Raw genomic sequence first — 26,661 nt, forward strand, 5'->3', positions numbered from 1 at the left:
TGTTATCGTTGAGTGGAAGACTAAATTTCTTTCTGGTGTCTAAATTATTTAAGCCACGTTTGTAAATATCACAAAGTAATATATTTTTGGGATTTACGCCTGTTAACTTAAAATCCTAAAAATATGCTCGGCGATAAATACCAAAACGAAAAACATATGACTAGAGTACAGCCATATGTCCGTAAACTAAATATCGAGTGATTTCATTTACCGTATTTAATACTACAAAATTATTGAATTTATTAATTTTAATTTGCCCTTTAGTAAACATAACTAAAAGCAGTTGTTTTTTTTCATATACTTTTTGTTTTAATTATATTATCGATTATTTATTACACTGGTTCCTAAAGTTGGAATGTAATTAATATTGATAATAGACCTTTATCGAAAATATTGTCACATTAGACCTAACGCTATCGCTTCAGTTCAATATTTACAATATTAATAATAAGTTTTGTATGTTGGCTGCGATGTGTGTTGTTTCAGCCATAAAATATCGCCAACATCGATATATCGATGTTGCTATGCATGTAAGAGATTACAGGTCTCTGGCGAGCATAACAGCCTCCTAACATTGCTGACAGCTGCCACTCTGCTGTTATTGTTCAATCTAACTGGGTCAGTTTAAAAGTCGCTGCCGTTTGCGTTTCTATTAATTTGTGTATTTATTTTATTTTTTTTCATCATATATAACACGTACGAATAAGAGTCGTAATGTTTGGCGTATCTAAATAATACTGTCAATGTGAACAGTGTGTGTGTGATTCGAAATTGTGTAATGACAACATGAAATGCAAGTGGATTTGCCCGCTGACGCCGTTGCCGGCAAATGCAGTACATCATACAAAACGCGCGCGTGTGTGTGTATGTGTGTGTGTGTGTATATGACAGTGTGCGCAAGATTAGATCACTTTTATTGAGTGTTTCTGTTGCTTGGATGCGAGTGCATAATGCGATACACAATTTAAACTAATTTGGCAATGCGATTCTTGGAATTGCATAATCAATGAATGTTTTGCCCATTGCGTATGCGTGTTAACTGCGTCTGCAGCAGCTGTGACGGGCTGATGCTGACTGCGCGCGCGTCATCTCTGTTGTGTGTGTGTGTTGGTGTGTGCGTGTGGGCGTCTCTCGTCGTGTAAATGAAAGTGACACAAAAACTTATAAATAAGTGCTAAAAACTATATTGATTGCCTCATAAAGCAGCGCCGATCAGCTGTCTCTATTTGTATTTGTTATTGTTGCTGTTGTTGTTTTTATTTGTGCGCGCGCGCAACTTGGCTAAACAAAATTGCCCAACAATTGGCGCCCAATCCAATTTGTTGCGGTTTTCTTTGTGTGTGTGAACTAATTGTTTATTTAGGCAATGCAACGTGCTTGACCTACATTTTAATGCTTTATGTTTCTCAATTCTTGCAATGCATGCGCGCATATAGGAGAGTGTGAGTGTGAGTGCAACTTTTGTTTTCAATGCGCTCCCACTCGCTCTCGCACACACATGCACAACGCACATGCATTTGCATACAAAAGCGAATGTCAATTAGCATTTGAAATTTGTACTTTGTATGAGAGCAGCCCATATGTACACAATGTCTATGTAAATTAACAGCTCTAGAGCATAACAGTGCGCATTAACAGTTTGTTGACAGTATGCGCGCGCTCTTCATTTCATTTGGGTACGATAAAAAGTTCATGCATGTGATAAATGATAAATACAAAAGGCGCAAGTGGCAATAAACTAATAAACTTAAATGCTAGATAAGATTGTAAACGCTTCAAGAGAATTAAGCAAACACACTCACACACACACACACGCAGTCACGGAGACACAGACACTAATGTGTTACAGCTTTAAATAATGACAAAGTCCGAAATTATTTTTAAAGTGTACATCAAATATGAAACAACAGCAGCCGCCGCAGCAACAAGCGAGGGTCGCAACTGATAATGATAATTGGTTGATAATGAGCATACAGATTGAGTTCCGCTTCGTTCGAGATAAGAAAACGCTTTATTGCCTGCGACCAGACAGTTACACGTTACACATATATATGCATATATATATATATAGATTTATCTGGGTCGTCTCACATTTGCATAGTATATACATATACAAAACACTGGCATAGAAGAATTGAATTGAATACGTTATTCCATGTGAACCAGTTCGAAAATACTGCAAAAGTGATTCCAAGCAGCTGCAAAAGAACAGCTTAAATCGAATTTATAGTTTATTTTCTGATACAAAATCCATCTTCAATCTCTTAACTTTTCTGAGAGAGTCCCAAACTGCTTTCTGGGCTCATTAAGGCTCAAAAGTGGTTCACATTGAACTAATTCGAGCATATTTTATGGACACTTGCCATGGAACTAGTTCATATTTAAAGATATTGGTTTGCAAGGAACTAGTTCCTTTAAATGTATAAATGGAACTCGAACTTTTTAAATATATATATATATATATATATATATATATATATAGGGTATCCGCTAGTCGAACACTGCTGACTAGCGTGTTTTTTTATTTGTCTCAAATGCAGCTGCAAAAATGAAATTCTTCCACATCTGAAGGCCGAACACAAACATAAACCCAAAAACAGCCAAGACAGCACCGTCCAGGCAACAGGTTGTGAACCCAACTAACAACTCCTCCACACCCTACTAGACAAACAGAACAGGAAAAGAGGCAGCAGCAGCATCAGCAGCAGCAGCCACAGCAGCCACAGCAGGAAAAACCATGCACCAGCGACGCAACAGCCTGTGCCAGCCGCTGGTTAGCAATGGCGCCTGCAAGGATGCAGCAGCTCCAGCTGAACCAACGGAAACATCGGATGCACCAGAGCCAGATACAGCAGAGGCAGCAGAGCAAGCAACTGGCGGCAAATCGGCTCCGATGCCGTTGCGTTGCGGCTGTTATTTTTCGTTGGCGTGCTCCATTGGCTCGATGAGCTTGGCCTGCGGCAGCTTGTGGCAAATTCCGAATACCACCGATCGCATCACGCTCCAGCGTGGTCTGTTTCTCACATCACTGGGTTTCATCTATTTCGTCTCCCTAACCGATTTCTGCAACAAGTATCTGCTGGAGACAAAGCGGGGACAGCAATTCCGTAACAAGTATCGCCTAATGATATCCGATGTCCTGGAAATAACCAACAAGTGAGTAAGCTATTCAATGTCATATATGCCACATATTTGAACCGGCGACCTCTCGCTTGCTAGTCCGACGCACAGAGAGCTTAGCCCCACGCAGGCTAATACAAATTTAGACCAGCGTTTTCTCCCACTTGCGGTTCGAATTTCCAATACCTTATAGATGCTTTTGTATATGATTTGGGCAAAAGTCGATTCGTTTATTCACGCCAGTTTTTCAATGCGTGTGACCACTGTATATACTCAGAGTATGCGACCCAATTGATTTTGCGCTTTTAATAATACACATATACATATTTATGACTTGCCCCTTGGCCATGGTCCAATGCCATTGAAGTCCTTTAAGTGGCCTTGACCACAGCGGCCTCCCAATCACAATTGAGGCTGCCTTTCGCACACGCCCATTCATTCATTCACCCATTCACTCATTCATCCATACATTCACAGTTTCACCCATTCATTGACTCGGTCTAACAGCATGTCATGGTCAAGGATTTCGTAACAGGCAGCTGGTAAATTGAGACAAGAAATCCGAGAGCGAGAGCGAGAGAGTGCAAGTACGAACGAGACTGAAACTAGTTCAAATCAATGACCTTCAAATGAACTAGTCAACAGTGAACTGAACCGATTTTCATATGAAAGCACAAATTTATCGCACTTGTTTTCTAACCCAATTATTCACTTTCTCAGCATTGTTTAAATTTCATCAACGTTGCAATTTTTCATTTAGTTTCATTCGAAGGTTTTCGTCTTATAATATCTAGATTTTGGGTCATAATGCACTTGATCTGTTTCTCTAGTTCGTTCATTTCGTTTGTTGTCGCACTCAAGAAGAAGAGTCCACATTCCTGTACAATGAAAAGAAGAAACAATAAACCTCATCGAATTCGCATTGCAATCGTCAATTGGCGTTCATTCAAACTGGTTCGGCTAACCTCCCGCCCCCTCTTTGGCCCAGCTGCTGTTGAGTGTTAATTAAACTGTGTGTAGAATTGTTTAGCTCACTTTGAATGGAATCACTTGGTCCCTCTATCCTCTCCAGCCCTCTTCTTCCAAGCTCGCGTTGCCCTCAAATGATTACATTCTGTGCATTTGATGGCGTTTGTTGAGCGTACTGATGAAGGGAGGGGATAGGGGGAGGGGGGGCATCACTTTAGATGTGTTATACAATTGGTATACAAGTGGGGGATCATGTGACTATAGCACAAACTTGAGCTGAGAGAGGGAGATAGAGAGCTGCTATTATAAGATTGATAATGGCAACTGTTATACCACAGCTGGCAATTGTTGTTATACACTAACAACTTGTAACAGCATGGCGCTAAAAAACGAATGAAGCATCTAACAGCTGTGTTACATGTGGCAACTGTCATACACTTGAGCGTTACTTTTTTAATAGCTATTCACCAGCTGTTCTCAGGCAGCATTCAAATTATTTCATTTCACTTGAGTAGGTGATTTGTTTCGCTGCAATTGTTCTACGAGAAGCGTGTCAATTGTTATACTTATTGTACCCGTTAAATGTTCAAATGAAGAATGTTGCAAAAGAATGTTAACATATTTAAAAGCTGTTAGAATGACATTTTAAAACTTTTCTAATGTCCTATTCAGACTGTTATATAGCTCATAAAATAGTAAAAAGCTCTTACACTTCTGTTATTAGACTCGCTTAAACCGGACTGTTATATTGCTGTACTGCCTATAAAAAGTGATATTTTGCCATATCAATTGTTATACTGTTCTACTTAAGTGGTTATGCCTAATTTAATCTGTTATACTGTACTTTACTGTTCAAATAAGACTCGTTAATGGTCCTATTCAAATTGTAAACATTTGTTATAAAACTGTTATATTTTGCGACTTAAACTTGTCTACTATCCTATTTAAATGGTTATTATGTTCAATCAAAATTGTCTACTGTCCTACTTAGACAATTTGTCTATTCTATTTTTTTTTTTACTAAATCTGTTATATTGTATACTAATTTAATCAACTTAAATCGATACGAATGTGTTATACTACTTATGCATTTAATGACGCACGCTCTAATCACTTCCAATGATAATCAACTAAGCCCTTTGAGCGCCAAGTGGCACAGAGAAAGGCTCACCGCCGCACCCCCCTCAAATCCCAACACACAGGCGAGCTCTGACGTCTGTCGTTTCCATGGACATGGGCGTAGGTGTAACTCTCTCTGAGTGTGCGTGTGTATGCCTGTTTGTGTGTGTGTGTGTGTGTGTGTGTGTGTGTGTGTGTCAGTTTAGATTAGCTGCACTCTGTGCCTGGCAGCTAAAACAAATGCCTGCCCACTCATATACATAAAACAAAACAAGGGGGTAGTGTGCTTTCATGTGAACGACTCGGAGATACCCTGCGCAGAAGTCCATCAAAACGCACAGGACTCAGTCGCAAGGAGATGCTCTTGAATAACTCTTTGGGGCATAAATATGGCCTCATATGCTATACGCGATCCTACATGCTAGATTTTGAGTGTCTCTGAGATATGCTTTATAACACAATATCGATATCGATGTCTATCGATTTCTATCGATTTCAGGGAAACGCGGCAAGCTATCGATAATTAGAATGATATAGAAGCAGTTACGCACGAAATTCAAAGACTGCATCCAACAGTTGCCGAGATCGAGGCGTTCATATAGACGGACTTGGCTGTTGATGCTGATCGAGAATATATAGAATCTAGATATATATATAAACCTTGCCTTTTACGTACCAGTTAACCCATTGTAGCCTCTTGCAATGGGTACAGGGTATACAAATATAATATTTATATAACTAACCATTGTACGCGGAAGTGTGCGGCGCACAATACAATTTACTCGTATACTAACTGCAGCTTCGGTGTGCATGCTGTGTGTGTGTGTGTGTGCGCGCTTAGTTCTATTGACTAACAACTAGTATGAGTCTGAGGGCAATTTGTGAGATGCTCGTGGCTCACCTTGCAGCTCGCAGCTCGGACCTTGACCGGCCTTGACTTTCATCATAAATCTTAATTAGACATAGCTGTTGCATTTTATTATTATTATTATTACTATTATTATTTGTGGTTGTTGCTCTCCCCCCTTTTAAATATATATTTATAGATATATATCTGTATATATTATGATTGCAAGGCGAGGCTGAGAGCCCATTGAACGACCCAGTAACCGATATCAATATTTAGCACAATTGCCTTTGATTGCTATTAATGTTAAATGCGAACTATTTGGCCCGGTATCCAGCGAATCGGGAACAGCCCCAATATATATTGACGCCGAGCGCCATTCATTAGCCACGGACATGGGCAATGGTCAATGCCCATTCGTAATTGGAACTAATGCGTCCATTTCGATATGCCCAGCCAGCCTCGGTCAGGGTTACGACAGAGCGTCAAGGCTGAATGAGCACTCAGCACGAAATGTCGAGCAAAAAGTGGAGCGCCGATTCCCTCACTCAAACATTGGGTGTGCCACAGACAATCTGCTAATCTTTGGGCGTGGCGTGTGGGCGAAGGAGAAGTTCTGAATAGTTTTCGCCGAAAATGAACTGAAAACCGAGTGCTCAAGACGTGGGTGGGTGTCCGTCTAGTAGAAGCAAGCCTACTTTGAGATGATGTCAGAAACATTCGAACCTTTCTCTTTCCTCACAAACAAACACTATCAGTAATGTTTTCTTGTATAACTGCGTTGTTCATCGATCGATATTTGTGAAATTTGGGAGCTTAGATATATTAAGCAAATATTTCTAAAAGGCAGATTTTTCTTTCAATATCGAAGAGGTATTCACAATGTAAAATACGCAAAGTATCTAGCTCTTATTATGTGCGACTTATGCCTAAAAAGCCTATAAACAAAATCGATATTTATGGCCAATTGGGGGAAATATCGAATGAATATGAAATTGGGGAAAAAAAAACAGATTAACATACAAGAGAATTCCCTTTAAAATAAGCCAACACGGGCATTTCGGTTTAATACCCACACAGTACTGCTCATATAATTATAATTAATTCTTCTAATTAAACTTAATTATATGTAAGTGTATGCAACATATTATTTGTCCATCCAATTATTTGTCAATATTTATTTGTGAAATTTGTTGTTTATTGTGCCAACAAATTGGTTCATTTTAATGGGGTTCCGCTTCGGCTCTCGATCAGATTTAATATATTAACAAAGAACAGTTTTCACTTAATCAACAAATTGTCAAATTTTGCTTGACCTTGGGAAACTTGGGAAAATTAGTAAATATTCATTTGAGACGTGTTTCACGCTTTTCGAAAAATCCATCTCGTTTTGATTGAAAACTTGGGATTTGCATAAATTCAGGAAATGTTTGATCAACAAATACAACAACAGCCCTGTTTCCTTTGCTTATAATTCTCAAGTGGTTATTGAAAATTGTGAAATTGTGAAAATTGTGTGTAGGGTAAAACGAACCAGCGCATTGGTTCGAACCAGCGAATAGCTTACAGCCAGGATATTGACAAGGTTTATGTATGCATATGCTTTATGGGTTCAAAGAGTTCTCCGTCTATCCATAAGGAAATGGAAAAGGAAAATCAACCAAAAGGATATATGATATACAAAAATGATTATAAAATATAAATGGCCATTAGCCGCGATTATGAGTGCTAAATATATATTTGCAATGGCATTATTTATAATATATATAATGTGGACATTATGTGAACCCGCCCGCATTCACTCTTTGTTAAGCACAATCTGGATGCTTGTGCATCCATTATTTGATGGCTGTCATAATAAAAATGAAAGAAAAACATGCCCAAAAAGCACTCCAGGCGAACCCGGCCCGGCTCCGCACCGCACGGACAGCCCTCACAGGGCTTTCGGTTTGTTTGGCGCGGCCTTGCCCTTAGGCTGACCCTGACCTTTTGGCCCGTTCCGTAGGGAACAGCCAAGTATATGTATGGTAGATTGCGTGGCGAAATGAAGTCATCAAAGTGCCAACAACTTGGGCCCGAGTCGCATTAAATATCATAATTCCATATATCAATGAACTTGGGCTAATTTGTAATTTCAGCTTAAACCGAATGAAATTAAAAAAAAAAAATGAAGAAAATAAATACATTAAGGAAATAACTAAATGGATTATAATCGAAATTGAATTGTATAAATTGTGAATTGGGCACGCTTCCAAAATATCAATATATATATATATATATAAATATATATATATCCGTGGCATATTATCTGCAACCCGTTTCTGCCACCCCATTTCGGGAGGTGCAACGCTTAGTTGCGGCTCTTCTTCTTGCCACGCGATTTGCATTTTCGTCGCTTCCTTTCTGTTTTTGGGGGCATGGCCGTAAGGCCGCATACACTGCAATTGTTGCTGTTGTTGTGGCTCTCGCTCTGGCTGCAACTATTGTCGTTGTCGTTGCTGTTGCTGTTGCTCTTGCTGTTGCAGTTGCAGTTGCAGTTGCAGTTGTTGTTGTTGTTGCAGTTGCTGTCACTTTCCATCTGAAAGCTTACGGACTTTGCAGCGCAGGCATTCAGCTCAACATCCTCGTAGGTAATGGCAGCTATTATCGGCGCCCCAACGATCTCGGGCGTGGCTGCTGCTGCTGCTGTTGCTGTTGCTGTCACTGTCGCCTCGGCAGCAGCAACAGTTGCTGGCTCGACAGCACCAGCGCACACGCGAATTGGTGCATGATAGCAAATGTTGGCACCGCCAACAGCGCTAAGACGCGTCACATTTGGCTGAAAATCGATCAGCACTGGGCGTGGACTGAGCTGTTGTTCCTGTGCCAGCAATTGCTGCTGTTGCTCCTCAATTAGCTGCCGTTGCTGTTGTATTAATTGCTGTTGCTGCTGCAACATTTGCAAATGTTTTGCCTTCTTCAGCTGTTGCTCCTGGTCTCCCTGTGTCTGCTGCTGCTGTTGCTGCTCTTCTTCTTTTTGATGTTGCAGTTGCAACTGTTGCTGTTGCTGTTGCATTTGCTGCAACTGTTGCTGTTTGAGTATTTGCAGCTGTTGCACAGCATCCTTTCTGCGCTGCTCCTGTGGCCAGGGATGATTCTTTAGCTGCTTTACAAATGGCAAATATTTCGCATCCACCACAATTGGCGGCGGGTCAAAATCGCGATTGTGCTCAGTTAGCTCTGTGCTCGAATCAAATGACTCAATATCGCTGCTGCCGGCCGATGTGACCACTGCATCCTGAACCTGATCCAGCTGAACATGCTGCTCCAGCAGCTCTTCCTCCTCCGTTTTGCCCTCCGACAGCCCCCTTTTGCTGCTGCTGCCGCCGCCTCCGCTGCGACGACTATGCCTTGTTGTTGTGCTCGCCTGATTCAAACGTCGCACCATCGGCCTGTATAGATAGCGTATGGGCAACGGCTTCTTGCCACGTGCAACGGGCGTGGAAACAAAATACTGATAGCTTATATCGATGCCATCCTCTATGGTCTTTGGCACCTTGTGCTGATCCACGCGCACAATTTTGGACGATCCTGTTGCCGTTGCAGTTGCTGCTGCTGCCGAAGCTGCTGTTGCTGTTGCTTTCGGCAGCTGTTGCTGTTGTGCAGGCTTCTGCTGCTGCTGCTGCTGCTGTGGCTGCTTGGGCGGCACACGCTTGTTAATTGACGATAGCGTTGATGGCCTGGGCGCAGCAATTGTTGCTGCTGTTGCTACTACTGCTGGTGCTGCTGGTGCTGCTGGTGCTGCTGCTGGTGCTGGTGTTATGATGCGCAGCGGCGCATTGGGCATTATTTTGATAACGGTTGAGGTTACTTTGATGGTCTTATTGTCGCCTTTGAGTGCAAGGGGCGCTTCGTAGGACTCACTGTTCGACCAGGTGCTGCTGCTGCTGCCACTCAAGCCAAGCGTCGATTGAAAGCTATTGTTGCTGCAATTCGTGTTGCTGTTCGGACTGGGCTTCACGGACGACGCCGACCTTCGACTGTTGTCGACGGACGCCATCTGTTTAACGCCGTCCGCCTGCAACAGCAAAGTCGTTGACGCCTGCTGCTGCTGCTGCTGTTGCTGTCGCATTGATCGCACATGATCGCTTGGCTGCGCCTGCTTTGGCTCATCTGACATCGTTTGGCGCTGGCTGGGCACTGTGAACAAGCGCGATTGTACATTGGATTTTGTGGGCGTCTCCACAAGCTGCTGACTCCTGAGGCTGGGCCGGCTGCCGATGGCTGGCCAGGAGGCCTTAACGCGCAGCTGCTGCTGGCTGGCATTGCTTGGCGAATTGGCCTCCGACGAGGATTCGCTGCATTGCCGAAAATTGCTCTGCGGCAGCAGCAGCCATTTCGTCTGCGGCGTCTCGTTGCGCACGCGGCCGCTGCGGCGTCCACGCGCCGCCGGCTTGCGTCCGCTGCCGTTCGCCGTTTTGGCCGGCATGCTCCACTCCGTATCGTTGCCACCTGTGGACGTGTGACCTGTCTGGCCGCGATTCCGATTGATAGACGTTACGGCATTCACTTTTTTGGCCACCGCTTCTGCGCCACCTGCTCCCCGCACGTTGCGCCTGTTACCGCTCGTTGCGGGTTTGCCTGCTGTGCCGCCGCCGCCGCCGCCGACAGCTTTGCCCGTGGCCAATGCTTGGGCCCGCCTAGTGAACTCCTCCACAGTGCATGGCATTGTGTTGGCCACCTTAGGCTGTGCGCCGCGTCGTTTCGCCACTTTTGGTTTTGCCGCCTCCGTTGATGACGGCTGCTGCTGCTGCAGCTGCAGCTGTTGCAGCTGTTGTTGTTGGCGCATTGGGACGCCTCCAAAGCGGGCACGCGCCGCTGTATGGGCAACAAAGCCGTGACCTTCGCCAGCGCCGAGCGTCATGGACCCGTAGAATGCGTTGGTCTCGACACCCCGAGCCCCCGCAAAGAATTTCGACCTTTCCAAAGACATTCGCTTGGTAGCAATAATTTAAAAACGAAATTTTAACTGTGCCCACTAATAAATTTCCAAAGTGTTGTTTTTTTTTTGTCTGGGCTTTTTGTTTTTTTTTTTTTTTGGTGTTTTGTTTTGTTTCAAATTTGATCCGACTTAAAGAATATCTGGAGCTTGTTAAGTATTTTTTGTTTCCTGTTTTTTTTTTTTTTTTTTTTTTTTTTTTGAGACGGTTTCTCATTTTTTGTAACTGAAAACGAACTCTTACTAACCAAATTCAAGGTATACTTCGATGACAAAAAATAGAAAGATATGATATTATTGAACTTCTCTTGCTTCTCACTCGCCTCTGTACAGGAGAGTATGAGACGCCGAAGACTCAATACCCTTGTCGACTTTTGGCTTACGGTTTCGACGAGCATTTTCTGAGTTTCCTGCATATATCTATATGATCTAGTAGTCCGATAAAACTTTATATCTTGATAGCTTGATAAACAACAAAGTTTCTCCACACAATAATTACATATTCAACCAATTATTCTATGGCAGCTTCCGATCCGGCCGGCATAGGTTCAACTGTGCCAGGTTTCACTTTTAAGCTGAGAGACACCAACAATATTTATAGCTAGATACCCCATCCAGTTGAATAAAAATCAACATTGATATGGTATTGATTTGTACGCGTATATTTAAGTATGCCAACTATCTGTACTGACAATTTCATAAAGAAAGTAGTAGAATGTTGACGTTCCTTAAGTTGACTTTCGAGTTGAAGATGAATGAAGAATGAAGATGAACCGGAGCAGGAAATTCATTTCATCATTTTACAAGACCGCTCGAATCAAAATCAAAAGAGCTACAAATATGTCAAATTATCCTTAGGTAGATGCTGAATTCCTAATCAGTTAACTGACACCTTATGTAGTTATACAAGTCTCTCGACTCTATCAAAGTTACGTGAAAACCTAGCGGCATAATGGGAGGTATGCCTAAGATAATGCGGAATTCATCCGGAGATGCAGAAGGTCCATTAAGCCCTACGGTAATACAAAACCTAAAGGAGCCGGGAACATGCTGTGTCACTAATCGTTATTCAAGTCTAACTAATCGACCCAAGCTTTCAATGATCCCGTCAATTTCTGGCTAAGCACAGGTGCCACCTATTGTCAGAGCTGCTGCAGATGCCCATAGAGCTGCTTCATCTGCTGCAGATCACAGAGCAGGGCCGGATTGTGGAGCATTAGACGAAAGCGGCGCAATCGTGTATTGTTCAGATTCAGACCCTGCAGCCAGAGCAATTGCTCCGCCTTGATCATGGGCAGCAAATGATCGAGCAGCGATTGCAGAAACTGTCGCTGTTGCATGGTCAGCGGCTCCTCCGCCGGCATGCTGACCATCTCGAACAGCAGCTCCTTGTCGCAGTGATGCAGCTTGAGGCCATGCTTTAATCTCAGCACATGCACCGTTGTGTGCAGCAATTGCTGCAGCTGACGGCCGGATATGCGGATATAGCTGTGTTTCAGGTGCTGGCGCAGTCGTTGCAGCTGTGCAGGATTCAGTTGATCGAGGAACTGCATTAGCTGCGGCTGCTGCAGCCGGCACATGTGCTCCATGGTTGCCGCTAGCAGGCGGCGTGCCTGCGGCCCGGCATTCGTGTCGCGCAGCATCAGATACAGCTGCAGCAGCTCCACATGCTCCGCCAGCGACATATCGTAATGGAAATGCGGCAGCTCCGATACCAAGCGCCTGAAGAATCTCATCAGCGCGTTGTGCATGGGCAGCAGCTGCTGCAGTCGGCGCAGCTGTGCGGCGCTCAGCATTCCGCACAGAAAGCACTGCTCCAGCATCAGCGTCAGCCGCTCCGGCGGCAGCAACAACAGCTGCTCCACATGCTCCATCAATTGCTGTTGCTCTGCCGCCGTCGCCGGGCCGTGCGGCGACAGTAGCGTACGCAGCTGGATGAGCACCGCTTCCGCATCCGGCTGGACGCATCCGCTCTGCGGCTGGGAGCTGTTATAGAAATTGATGCCGTACAGTTTGTTTATGGCGCCGCCTTGCTCCATTTCCCGCTTCATGTAGCGTATGAGCAGTGTTGTGGGTATTGGATGTTTCGCTGGCGCCCAGATATATTTTGTCACCGTACAGTCGCATTCGCAGTCCAAACATCCGGCCGGAACTGGTGGCGTTTGTTTTGATGCCCGACTGCAGGCGATTCGTTGCATTTGCTCGACCGAAAGAAACTTGTCTAACCGCTGGCGACCGGCAACAATACGGGTTGGGCTCTCCATCTGCTCGATGCAGTTCGGCGCGTGGTCTGCAATTGGCCTCAGCAACGCGAATGGCTCGCGGAATGCTTGTCGCTTGCAGTTTCCTGACATTTTTGGAATTCTCTTGATTTCATTGCCGTCACCTTCAATGACATTTTTGAAAATTTTGAATTTTACAACTGGACTGTATGATTACTGACCCTCGTTAGTTGAACAAAGCTCAGTCACTTTATCCACCAAATCGTATCTGCATTCTGAGACCTTTTTTGCAGTCGGAGCTGTATTAAAGCTGACAATGAACAGAACAGTGAGCCCTAGATATAACGTGTGTTCACCTGCCGAGCACAGCTTCCTTACGGTTTTCTCATTTCTTGTAACCCTGAACGAGAATGAGACGTGGATTAAATCTGAATCAGTCCAGTTAAGGTTGTTTTCGTAAAAAGCCAACACGGAGAAGACTGAGTCTCGGATAAATATTACATTGCCTGCTCAAACTACCTAGATAAAGCACCATTTGTAGATTCTTTGCAAATGATTGCTTTAAAAAAAGTTGTGACTGGCCGCTCACTGGGTGATTAATTAGTCTCTCGTTAGCTTTTCATTGCTGAACAAGATGAGCCTGGTGGTTAAATCGTTGCCTACTTTTGCTGGCCAGTTTCCAAGTGGTTTCTGTTAACTGATCCTGGAGAACAGTATGCTCTGAAAATAATCTGTGTTGTCTTACAATTGTCACTGAACTAGAAGACACATAACTCCAGTGCTAGGCCAGTTTTTTGTTGTAATTTTCAATTTGTATTCCCCTTTTTGCCGAGTTATTCAAAGCTGGTGCCTGGCAGAGCTCGTTTAATGTTAACCGTTTCATTCACATATCTATGTTAATTAACACTAACATAACCATAATAGAACCGCAACAGCGCCTATGTTAGTTAACACTCACATAATCATAACATAACCCCAACAGCGCCTATGTTAGTTAACACTCACATAACCATAATATAACCGCAACATCGTCAATGTTAGTTAATAGTCACATGAGCATAACATACCCGCAACAGTGCCTATGTTAGTTAACACTCATATTGTGGGCCAAGGCATACAGATATATAGACATGCGTAATTTAATGTAATTTAAGTGTGTGTTTTCGATGCCAAACGACAACAAAATTAGAAAAGTGCATTGTTGGCTGCTTTCAATGCAACCCTCACCCTCAGTAGGCCCCGACCACCACTCGGCCCAGTCACGTCGTGTCCGTAATGTTACCGATCTGTGCCAGAATTGGTCATGCCCTATTTGGTCATGCTGCTACTGTAGTAACGCCTGCTGTTGGTGGTACCAGAATAGCGCATGCCCCTTGTGGCTGGATTACTGAAACGATTGGACATCGTTTTATTGGTGGAGTTCTTCGGTGAGGTGTTCGCCTCATTTTGGGCTGGGGGCTTCCGATCGCAAAACTGGCGATTCAATACAGATTGACGCGTTGGTGGCACCTCCTCGGCATGCTCGCTGCTGGCGGCTGGCTTATTATTATAATTATTGCGGCGCCTGTTCCTATTGTGGCGAACCAAATGCTTATCAACTGTGGCCACTTTGCGGTACAGCTTGCAAATGCTATTGCACAGGCGGGATGTGTACAAGCCGCGCGTGAGCGCCTCCTGGTCGCGCATGCTGCACACCAGCTTCTTCAGATCGACGCCCTCGAGCGTCTGGAGCAAGAGATCAAGATGAACCGGACAGTTGGCCTTGGCATTCAGGCGCTGCAACATGTTCAGCAAATAGTCTTCCTGGTCAATTGTCAGCACCGATGTTAGGAACATGAGCCGTACAATCTTTAGCATATTGTCAGTATCGAGCGGATCAATGGGCAGTCCACAGCGGTCGTACATGCTGTCATATATGTCCAGATCGTTTAGCTCTGTGTATGGCGCCTTAACGTGCTCCATTACATCCCAGACACGATCGCGGGGAAATCGCTTGAGCGGCTGCTGTTGCAGATAGGCCAATTTAAACAATATCGATACCATATATTGGATCGAGCACGAGAATAGGCAGCTGAGCGCCTCGATAATGTGACGATTCCGGCGGCAAATGCAATCGCAATCGAGACCATTATCATCATCGCCATCATCATCATCATCATCCCTTTGACATTTTTTGCAACCGGCTGTGGTGCAATGTCGGAACCAGCGATATTTCGATACGGGCTGCAGCTTCTCCAGATATGGCCGACAATTGGCATCTGGCATGGGGCCACAGCAGCCGGTGCATCTGCAGCGGCCAATGCAGAGACCGCAGCCACCGCGGCACGATGCGCACATTTTCAATAATTTTGCTGTTGCTGGTTTTCAGCTCGAGTTTTATTTCCGATGAATATATTCCAATGAAAAGGCCACATGATTACGCACATGTACAACACCCGGCATCTGTTTGAATCAAAGTAAATCCCAATTTTGACAATTTCATACCAGTTTCTTGTGGCTTACGTTTCGACTGTTCTTTGCACAATCCGACTGACGGTTCAGTTTCTGATACCTCATTTTGTTGCATATGTTCCCGTAGGAGTTCACAGCAAAAGTTACACCATCTGGAAGTACTTTTATCATGCCTATTTCTATTTAAGTTCTAACTTTCTGATGGCAGCAGCCTCTGAAGTTTAGGAGACATAATACTTTTCAGCTCCTTGCTCTTTCACTTGTATTTTACAAACTTAAAGGCAACACACAAATGAGCCCAAACAGAGGGGGGTACAGGGGATTTTTTTCTACGTCAATTTTGTTTACAATACAAGGTACATTAACAAATTGGAAAGCACGGCAGAGATTTGTGCGCTAGATAAACAAAATATTATTATTATTAATAGCTATAAACAAGCAAAGAAAATTGTTTAATAGCTCTAGCCAAGTGAACGCAATATGTCCATAAACTCGGCGGGGATTCGAACTCGAATTTTTCTTGCCTGAATGACAGCAGAGAGAAAAAGCGAGAGAAGAGAATAGAGAGGGTGAGAGAATCTCATTGTTTCGGGCAAGGACTTGTTCAAGCTCAGAGAAATAACAAGTCAATCAAATGAAAGTCTTAGAGTTAATGACAAAAAGAGTACAAATACATTTTACACATATCTTCGAGTTGCAATGAATGGCAAGTTAGACCAGACCCAAGATAGGTCTCGAGAGAGACTGGCCATAGAGAGAGAAGCAGCAGACGAGGGAAGGACCTTTTTCTGTGCTGTCTGTCTCCCTCTCTCTCGCTCTCTCCCTGTCTAGCTCTCTCTCTCTCTCATTAATTGTAAAACAGAAAAGAGCATGTTTAACAAGTGACAATTTTTAAAGGATTTCTAACTTCAAAATTCAAATTTAAATACTTTCGGCATTTCCAAATTAGCAGTGAGTGCTATCCCAGACTCGAGTGCCCTCAGCGTTGAGGGTTCCCTACTATGCGATAGCCAGCTGGTGATTGCAACGAGCCCGGCCAGCAACAGCAACAGCAATCACAACAGCAACAACATGGATATGACAATGTCCCTAAAGGACAACATTGTGTGCTGGGAGCAGGAGAATGAAGAGAGCAAACTCGATTGCCAGGAACGTTATGTGGCCAATGAGATGCAACATTTTCCGCCGCGCAATGCCGGTGGCATCGAGCGGCGCAAATCGTCGGTTTGCATATGCCGCAAATGCCCCGCCAGATCGGTGTCGTCGCAACGCCGACGTCGGCCGCGCGGTCAGAAGGTTGTCGATCAGCTGTTGGCACATGAACGGAAACAGGAGAGACTTGTGGTGCCGGATTTGGCTACGGAATGGTTTCGCAAGCAGAAGGTCTTCCTCGACACGGTGACGCCTAAGGAGCGCCGGGAGTTGCGGTATCAGATGCAACTGGACGAGCCCAGCTCAATATCGTTAACGTGCGACTGCAGGAGATGCGCCTGCCATGAGCCACAGCCGTTGCAGCATAGCGTTCAGTATTTGGATTATTGTCAGGAGCTGCGCAGGCGTCGTTTGTTAATCCAGCGGCAGCGACACCAGTTGCGCCAGGGTGAAGCGATATGCAAGTGTGCGGAACCGTCCAAATGGCCGCCAAAGGCGCTGCTAATAACAAAGCCCAGCATGAGGAAGGAAAAGAAGTGTGTGAAGAAGAAGGATACGGACACTGAGGCGTCCGAAAAGACCAAGAAGCAGCCATCCGAACAGGAACTGCTGCCGGAGCCACAAAAGCAGCCGACCAATAATAATATTACCATCTGCAATCCGCATGTGGCCGGCTGCCTGCCGGATACATTGACGGAAAAGAATCGCTTTTCGGCTGGCTCGGCCAGCAAAAAGCCGAAGACAAGTGTTAGTCAAATGTATCAAGAGCGCACGTGCAACTGTTTGCGTCCGCAACGCCGTAACTCGTGCGCCTGCATCTTCCAGGCGGATGGCCAGCCAATGGCCGAGGAATGTCTGGCGGCGATGCGCCGGAGCGAGTCGCCGCCGCTGCGTCTGCGCAAAAAGTATGATTTGCGCGAGGCGCCGCAGCGGCGACTCGATCCGGCATGCTTTCGCCGCATCTCGCCAGAGTTTTATAGCCTGCTCAAGAGCTACGAGGATGGGATGACCGAACGCTATCCGTTATACGGCTTGCCCTTGCGCTACTGGGCCAAAGCGGCGCCGACTTGCCCCTGCGAGCAGCTCCCGGAATGTGCATGTGAGCCGTGCCTGGGTGATCAGTCGCTGGCCACAGAAGTGCCGGAGAGGCCGCCCAAGACCAAGCCCAAGGATGAATCCGTAGAGGATGAAGTTGAGTGTGAGTCGTCGGTGTTGGCCATAGAAGAATGCAATGCTTGCTGTGCAAACAAAGGCGAATGCCAGCGGAACGACTGCCATGAACCATGTGCCACAGACGTCTGCACGCGCGATATGTGCATTAAATACGACTGTAAAGTGACCTGCATCCCGGATGAGCCTGTCGATCAGCAACAACAACAGCAACCCAACGAAGAAGACAACAATGAAAAGGTTGAGCCAGGAGAGGAAATTCCATGCACAAAGGAAACATGCAAGAGACGACGAGGCATGGCGCAGTCATCCGCAACGGAGTTAAGCACACCAAACCTAAACCAGCCCAGGGTCAGCTACAAGCTCGATAATGATCATCGTACTGTAGCTGATCCCATGACCTTGGTGGATACCAAGCTAATAAACCTCATAGAGGCCAAGTCTACGGGCCTCGTTAAGTCCAACTCACTGGGCGTGGTGCGCGTCAACACAGTGGGCATGGCTAAATCCAAATCGATGATCACGGTCGACTCCAACTCAGTGAACATGGTTGAGACCAGCCCACTGGCAAAGTCCGAGTCGAACTCAGTAGCCATGGCCAAGTCCAAACCCTTGAGCATGAATGATCTTAGCTCGCTGGTTGAGTCGAGTGTTGCCAACTCGCTGCCGAAGCAACGAACACGCAAACGCAAAGGCTGGTTCTTTTTGACCAGCTCAGCGAATATGCAGTTTCCTTCTGCGAGCAGTCAAGAGGGCGAGCCTGAACGGAAGAACAAACGAAAGGGCGTATTGGGCAGCGTGGCGGGCCTATGCAAGCGTGCAATTCAGCCAGGACGTTATCTGCTCTACAGCCTGAGCACAATCAGTCGCCAGCCGCCATCGTACGGCAGCGGTTCGTTAAATAAGAACAAATCCAAGAGCCTGAGGGGGTCATCGTTTTTCTCGCGCCAGCCGAAACATGGCAACTGGCAACAGCGCCAGGAGACAAATGCTTCGAGCAGTAGCCAATGTAACGCGTCACAGACAACAAACAGCTTATCGGTTGTGCAGAAAAAGTGCTTCTACTTGAAAAGGAAACCGGCCAAAGGACAAGTCGGTCATATAGGCATTAAACCAAAGCCAGCCGGCAGTGGCAAGCTGCAGGTTGTCAGTGGTGCAATAGCACAATTACCACAGATACATCAGCTTATGATAACAGGAGTTACAGCAGCTCCGCCAAAACCCATGTTACACCTGTCTATCGAGACGTCGTCGACGGACAGCCAAGTGACGGCACAGACAATAAATCCCAGCGCTGCAATCTGCAGCAATCTGAAGGCATTGAAAGGCGATTCCATATCTTGCCAACAGATCAGTTCCATATGCAGCATACCAGACACTCGGCTAACATCGCTGACAGAACCAACAGAGAGCCGGGAGACAGTTATCAATTTGGAGTCCACGGGCACGATATGTCCAGAGGCCAAGGCAGATGTCAAGCCCTCGACGAGCAATGCAGCATCGCGCAGCTATACGAAAGTGTCGGATTATACGCAGCTAATGCGTTTGGTGGCACGAAAGAGGATCAAGCCGCGACAGCATAAACGCTGTACGGTTACCTTTGCGGATAGAAATCGAACCAATGTCAGACAGTGTCCGAATCTGATGCAAAGTCAACGTACTCGCTGCAAATCGCAGCAATTAGTTGGCACTAGAAATCGTAGTCCGAGCCCTGGGCCAAGAAATAGGCGCACGATCAACAACAGGATCCTACCAGCCCAAGGGACCAACAGTGGGTTCACCGGCAGGGCTTATCCTCGTGCAACCTACAGCAACAGCAATAGATCAAACCAAAGGATGGTGCTTACGTCCAGTTATGATGTCGAATTGCCTGCACAGAAATCTGATTGGTTCTCGCCTTATTCGGATGAAAGCGCTTCAGATTTCAGTCGAACCACCACGGTCTTTGACGGTACGGACTCCTTTAAGTCCTGCGAGAGCAAGCAATCGACTTGGGAAGATCGGGATATGTCACAGAATTCCGAATATTCCTCGGATCAAAGTCTGCAGTCACACAATCACTATATCACTGCCGCCCCCCATAATGCGCCCCAGACATGGAAAACTCTGGTCAATCCGACAAGCGACAATACCAACAACGCAAGGCATACAACAAACAATAATGAACCATACGTAAGTGCACCATCTAGCAGCACCAGCAGTACCCCAACCAGCTCGTCAACAATCCAGAGCAGGCGGCGCACTGAGGACAATGCCGGCAATAGATGCAACCGCCTGAATCCACACCGGGCAGCACACCTGGTCGGGCAGTACAATGCGAGGACAGCGCACGGCATTGGGATGCAGTTGACTCGTTTCGGCAATCGAACACAACAGCATGCGGATGAGGATGCTGATGCGGATGCTGATGGGTACCGCCAGAAAATGGGACGTGGCTATCACACGGCTGAGTCTGAGAGAAAACGCGAAGTGCCGGCGGTATCAAGGCGACAAAGTGTGGACAGCATCGTTAGTGGAGAACGCACCATAACGACCCTGGATCCGGATACCTCCCTGGATACGGTAGAGCGCAACGAGGAGCGTGTAGCCACTGTTACCCGCTACACAAACCAAATGTCGACCATCATACGAAAAGAATCGGGCATTGTGTCGCAGCGACCAAAACCGGAGAAGCCCGGCCTGAATCTGTTATTTTCCAGCAAACCGCCCATCAATGCGAAGCTATTGAAGCTGCGCGATGCAACGATCAAATTGCCGAAGCTCAAGATCAAAACGCCGCATTCAAAGGCGCAGTGTTCGCTGCGCACACGTCGACCGCCGCCACGTCCGGTGACACGGCTGATGCGTCTGGATCAGGTGCAGTTCGCGGATGGGCAGCAATGGGAACAAATTAACAAGATGATGAACAACGATCCAAAGGTGGCCAATATGGTGTCCACGTTCTATCAGCCGAACCGGCCAATTCCCAGCTACGTCAGCTCAACACAGCAGCTGCATGCACCGGAGCCCCCAATGGACGGCAGCAATCTGGGATACGACAGCGACAACGATGACGATAATACGGATATAGATACACAGCCATCGCCGCATGGTCGAAACGTCACCAGCTGCCGTTCGCGATCCGGCTGCGATGTTCAGTTCCCGGACGATAGGAATTGCCAGAAAGTTCCAAGCAAATCAAAGCAAATGCAGCCGACGGTCAACCCAAAGAATCCCACCACTAGCAAGCTCATCGGCCGCAGTGCGGTGCTTCCAAGCGTACGCACTTACATACACACATCTGGGCGAAAGAGGAACTTTAAGGTTTATGCGACGCCCTGCAGCTCATCGTGCTGCCTGAGCGGTGAGTCCGGCACGCAATCGCAGCGCTCGGAAACGGAAACGGATTTGAGCTGGCAGAAATCCGAGCCGGAGACCTCCAGCGATGTGGAGCCGAGGCAACAGCAATCGGCAAATGTGTCAAAATTTGCTAAGAAACGTGAACTCCTGCCAGTGGAGCGCTACCAAAGACGCGCACAGGTCGTGAGGCAGACCATAGCCACAAACAGTGAATCCTCCGACTATAGAGGCGGCAAAACAACTATTAAACAGGAATATGGCAGAGCTAGAACCGCCAGGCCGGCCTCTAAGGACAGCATTTACGAGAGCTCCTACAAAACGCAGCAACTGTCTCCAATGACAAACGAGCGCAACAGTTATGGAACGAGTGCACGTTTGGCGGCACTTAGCGAATCCCTTGGTTATCCGGCTGCGAACAGATTCCGTTCGCGGAGTTCGCTTATTAGCTACGCCATCGCGCCGCCGATTACCACAATCAAGAGAGCCAACTACAAGCAGGTCACAAAACCGAATTCCATACTGAAAACCTCAACAAAGCCATTGAGCAAGGTACTCAAGCAGGCGACCGATGGCCGGCGGGTCAATTTTGTGGCACAACGGCTCTCAGACTCATCCATGGATACGATGGGTGCCAAACACAATACGAAACCCGATACTGTTTACCCACCCAAGGAGCCGCCGCCTGCCCCCTACATTGTGCCCTCCTGCAGCAGACGGCCCATGATTGTCCCTCGCCACATGGTGGACAAATGCGATTTGGATCGTGGACAACCGCATTGCTTCAACTTTTGCCAACAGGAGCTGCCACATATATCAAAAATGGCAACACGATCTGAGAAGGAGAATCTGCCGTCGATCTTTGCGATTCCCACCACAGCGACCCTCAACGAATTCAGCCCGAATCTGACCAGATACACGCACAATAGTAGTTCAAACCATGATCGGCTGACGGTGCATGCGACGACAGCGGCCGAGCAGGAATTGGTGGAGAGCCGTTTGCCCATGAACTCGCAGCTGTTATCAAAGCGCAGCGATTTTCCAAACACAAAGAGGCGCATCAATGATCGTATTATGCCGCCGGGGGTATCGATAGTTTCCGACTTGGAATTCAAAACGCACTTAACGCCCACACGCAACATCGAGTCGAATGAGACACGAGAGAGGGGCGGCAGCACCACCACCGATGTGCCCCTCATGCTGGCCACGGTCCTCGATCAATTGCAGAAGAGGCGTGCCGCCAACAGATGCGTCTCAAAAGGCTACCCGACCAGCCGGATGCCATGCCGAGCAACCATAACGGATTGCCTGCCCTGCGGTCGCATGCGATACCCTTGCAGTCAGGATGTGAGGCTTGGCAACATTGTTCCAATGGAGGATAATTATCATCCGAGACGCAGCTGCTATTTGCGCCGCCTGCCCGAGGAACCGGTGGTTATTGCACCCACCCATACGGGCCTGCGAGAGCAACAGCTGCGCCAGAACTGTCTACCCGTACTCTTCTACGGCCGCAAGTGCTGATCATGGCTAGATTGGAATATATCGGAACCAACTCTCACACAGTTAGATCATATTATGTCTTAGGGCCAACTGTGCTATCTACTAAAACTGAACGCAATGCTTGATGTGTGTCTAATTCTAGTTTTTTTTAACTTTTGGTTTGCTTTTTGTTTGTTTGTGGGAAATTTGTGGGCCTTGAATAGCTCTTAAAGTTGCCCTAAAGCCCGGAAAAATGCACATAAAAAATGCCGTCTTGAATAACTTTGTTGTTTCTTGTCCTCGCCTTATAACATTTTCGGGGCCTTAATAAAAATCAATCCTAGTGAGGCGTCAAATTGAGTTAAACAAACATATAAATTCTTCTTAGTCGTATCTCAAATTTATGCCTAAAGATTATTAATAAATTTCTACACTCATGTGTCTTATATATCAGAATACATATGTTTATTTTTTCGAATTTCAAGTCGCCAGCTCTCATTGCTTTCGATATTGAAGAATCTGACGCTCACGTTTGGATCATCAATATCCCGATTCCTTCTACCAAATAATTAAATTTGCAACAAACTATTATTAAACATTCTCATCCATTTTCAATGGGTACAGTAGAGGTATACGAAAACAATTGGGCTTCTCGCATTAAGTAATTGCAGTCCACTTTATTGATGTATATATCATTATTTATAATATCTTTGGCTTGGGAAATGTGCTTCATACAATTTCCCTAAATTTCCCTAAAATATCCCCACTCTATGTTCTGTTTCTGGCAGAGCTAACCGATTGCTTACAGTGCTCTGTTAAGTGTATAGAACACGTTCCACTAGAATGCAGTATTTAAATCAAGTTAACAGTGCTCTGTTAAGGTCAACGGCTTTATCATGTTTGACATGTTTAAGTGCTCAAAATATTTTGATTGGATGTCTACTGGTCGAGCACACTCACCTGTTCCTTACACCTGTTAACACACACCAAACTGATCTCAAATTTGTCTTTGTTTTTCCCTTTACAGAATCGTCTCGGCCATACAGGCATCGTTCTCCTTCCTGGTGGGCCTGATCGTCTGCAAGTCGACGTGCAGCAAGTCGTTTGTGTATGCCTCGCACTTTCTAATGGAGGCATACGGTTGGTTTGGCACCGCCTACTTTATGTATGACATTTGGTCCATGTACAAGGTGCACACCCAGAAGATTGCCGACAAGCTGCACTTGCTGCGTCTATCCAACTCTCAGCCGTTTACCAATGGACATGCCAGAAGCTATTACGACAAGGCGGCCGGCGGCGACAGATCAATTGGTAACAACAATGGCAGCACGCCGGGCACACCCCATGAGATATGCGACTATGATGGCGCCTGTGTCCAGATACCCAAAGACGGACGCTGGGATTTCCTAAAGTATGTGCTAACACATCCGGTTATGATGATACATCACGTATTCATTGGCACCTTCGGACTGCTCGTGGTGACAGTAAGTGTTAGACGAACTCTTAATTCCCAGTCTAATTGGGCATTTCTCTTGCAGTATATACGCGGCGGTGGCCATTGCATCTATAGCTATATGTTCATGATGGAGTTCTCCACGCCATTTGTCTCGCTGCGCAGCATACTGAGCACCATGGGCCTGAAGGATTCTCGTGTCTATATACTCAATGGACTGCTCATGTTGGCCACGTTCTTTGTCTGCCGCGTCTGCATGTGGCCCTATGTAATGTGGCGCTATAGCCTGGCCATTGATGCCGCCTCCATGTGGGCGGCCATGTGCGGATTGCCGCGTGGCTGCCTCGTCAGCATTGCCATATTGTTCTTGCCGCAGCTCTACTGGTTCTATTTGATGGTCATGGGTGCGCTTAAGGTAATATACTCTCTCCCTCTCGCGCGCTCTCTCTCTCTCTCTCTCTCTCTCTCTAGCGCTCTCTTTAGATGGAGATAGAGATGTGAGCTCTGTTTCATTTATTTTCATGTGTTTGCCTTTTGCAGGTGTTTCTGCCCAAGCGACGGAAGCTGCCAGCTGCTGCCCTTGGCAATCAATTGCAAGCGAACGTGCCCCTAACGGCCACGCCCCTGGCTACGCCCATCGCCACAATAAACGGCAAAAATTAGTGCAAATTTGTTAAAGCTTATGTATAGAAATGCCTATATATATATATATCTGTTAATTTTTTTTCTTTATTTTTGTGGCATGCCCAGCACGTATCTTGCTTATTGTTTATACATTTTTAACAACAAAACCAACAACTAATTTTCCATTGTTAGCCCGCTTCGAGCTAGCTGGGCAGCTGAACAATCCAACAATGTTTGCACTTTCACGGGCTTCTAACAATTGAGACCGACAAGACAAAACATAAACCAACATGCAGTCGGCCCGGCCAGACATTTGTTTAGTTATTTAATTGCTTACTTTTAAAGACATTACTAAAACCGAAAACAAAAAGTCAAAAAATGAAAACAACTAAAAATTGAAAAATGGAACTCGACAAACAAAACCAAATAAAAAAAAATATGTTGCTTACTTTTAAAGCAAAAGAGAACCCACAAGAAAACAAAAAAAAAAAAACATAATAAAAAAAAAAACCTGTAAATGTTGCATTCTAATACAGAAGAAACTATAATCGATAAGCTTGTAATGCCAATCTATCGATCAACATGCTATATATATATATATGTGTGTGTGTGTGTGCGTACTATGTTAAAGGTTCGCTTTCTCGGGCGCCTGTTAAAGTTCATGTTAGTGGCCAAAGTGGCTGGCAATGAAATGTTCAAATTGTGTGCAAATATGGCAACGCCAAAGGTTTAAACTGACAATACCTGCTACCTGAGTTCAGCAGCAGATACTTTTTAAAAATGCATGTATATGTCATTTGACAGCCTGCTTTTACAATGTAGTTTGCAATGTAGTTTAAACGTCATGTTAACTATACGGCCTGTTACAACTTTCAAGTATTTCGGAGAAAGTCATCGAGTTTGACAGCATGTCAAGCCGGCTGCTAACTTTAACAGGTACCTGAGAGAGCGCACTTAAGTGTTGCAAACGAAATCAAAGAATCTATATTGAACTCGGCTGGCCGAGGTTTGTGTACCTTTGCGGATTGATTCAACTAAGAGCTATATGTATATATGTATCTGTATACTGTACTATAGAGCTTATATGCTGAAAATCGTGGAATTTAAATGTAAAATTGAATTTGCAAACACGTTTCATGAAAACTATTTCAAAGATATAGCTGCTCGATATTGTAAGCAATCGCTCGACAATTTGAACTCTTGACTAAATTGAGCATATAATGAGAGCAGATATGCATATAAATATATAGAGTAAATGTGATAAGATAAAATCCAAAATAGTGAACAGAAAATAAAATCAAAAGATTCATTCAAACAATATATGTATTGTGTGTCTATATGTACGATGCAAAAAATTGTTTTCCACCTGTCGCAATTGTATTAATGTAGCCTATCAAACCGTACTGAAGGGCATTTCGGCATTTCCAGAGCACAAATATGTTATGTTGATTTCTATATATATTATATTCTGATATGCTTTTAGTTTCATCAACGACAACTACAAAATCCAAGCGATAAATGAAATGAGCACAAATGAGTTAACTATATAACCATATACAACAATATATATACATATATATATATATACATATATATATATACATACATGTGTGTGTGTGCATATATATTGTACGTACTAGTTGAGTAGTCAAATTGAAAATTCTTCGACGCGACAACAAATATTAATTAAAACAAAAACAAACAAATGCTTCAAAAACTGTTGCCTTGATAGGTGCGCTTA

The 26,661-nt window shown here is 45.3% G+C and overlaps 4 protein-coding genes across 4 annotated transcripts; 1 reads left to right on the forward strand and 3 right to left on the reverse strand.

Annotated features, from left to right (window-relative positions):
• Nucleotides 1–2,540: 2,540 nt before the first annotated feature.
• On the forward strand, nt 2,541–25,340 carry LOC115769101 (ceramide synthase). Its single transcript, XM_030713811.1, has 4 exons — nt 2,541–3,156; nt 23,871–24,327; nt 24,382–24,711; nt 24,837–25,340. The coding sequence occupies exons 1-4, from the start codon at nt 2,738–2,740 to the stop codon at nt 24,957–24,959; spliced, it is 1,329 nt and encodes a 442-aa protein (XP_030569671.1). The 5' UTR covers nt 2,541–2,737; the 3' UTR covers nt 24,960–25,340.
• On the reverse strand, nt 8,280–11,207 carry LOC115769100 (alpha-protein kinase 1). Its single transcript, XM_030713810.1, has one exon. It carries the CDS (start codon nt 11,025–11,027, stop codon nt 8,406–8,408), a length of 2,622 nt encoding a protein of 873 aa, XP_030569670.1. The 5' UTR covers nt 11,028–11,207; the 3' UTR covers nt 8,280–8,405.
• Nucleotides 11,694–13,766, reverse strand: LOC115769102. Its single transcript, XM_030713812.1, has 2 exons — nt 13,477–13,766; nt 11,694–13,419 (listed from the first exon to the last, which is right to left on the reverse strand). The coding sequence occupies exon 2, from the start codon at nt 13,385–13,387 to the stop codon at nt 12,176–12,178; it is 1,212 nt and encodes a 403-aa protein (XP_030569672.1). The 5' UTR covers nt 13,388–13,419; nt 13,477–13,766; the 3' UTR covers nt 11,694–12,175.
• LOC115769103 lies at nt 14,374–15,672 on the reverse strand. Its single transcript, XM_030713814.1, has one exon. It carries the CDS (start codon nt 15,590–15,592, stop codon nt 14,564–14,566), a length of 1,029 nt encoding a protein of 342 aa, XP_030569674.1. The 5' UTR covers nt 15,593–15,672; the 3' UTR covers nt 14,374–14,563.
• Nucleotides 25,341–26,661: the final 1,321 nt, after the last annotated feature.

Source organism: Drosophila novamexicana, unplaced genomic scaffold (assembly GCF_003285875.2).
Source record: "Drosophila novamexicana strain 15010-1031.04,08,12 unplaced genomic scaffold, DnovRS2.1 tig00002290-arrow-arrow-pilon, whole genome shotgun sequence".
NCBI classification, from domain to species: Eukaryota; Metazoa; Arthropoda; class Insecta; order Diptera; family Drosophilidae; genus Drosophila; species Drosophila novamexicana.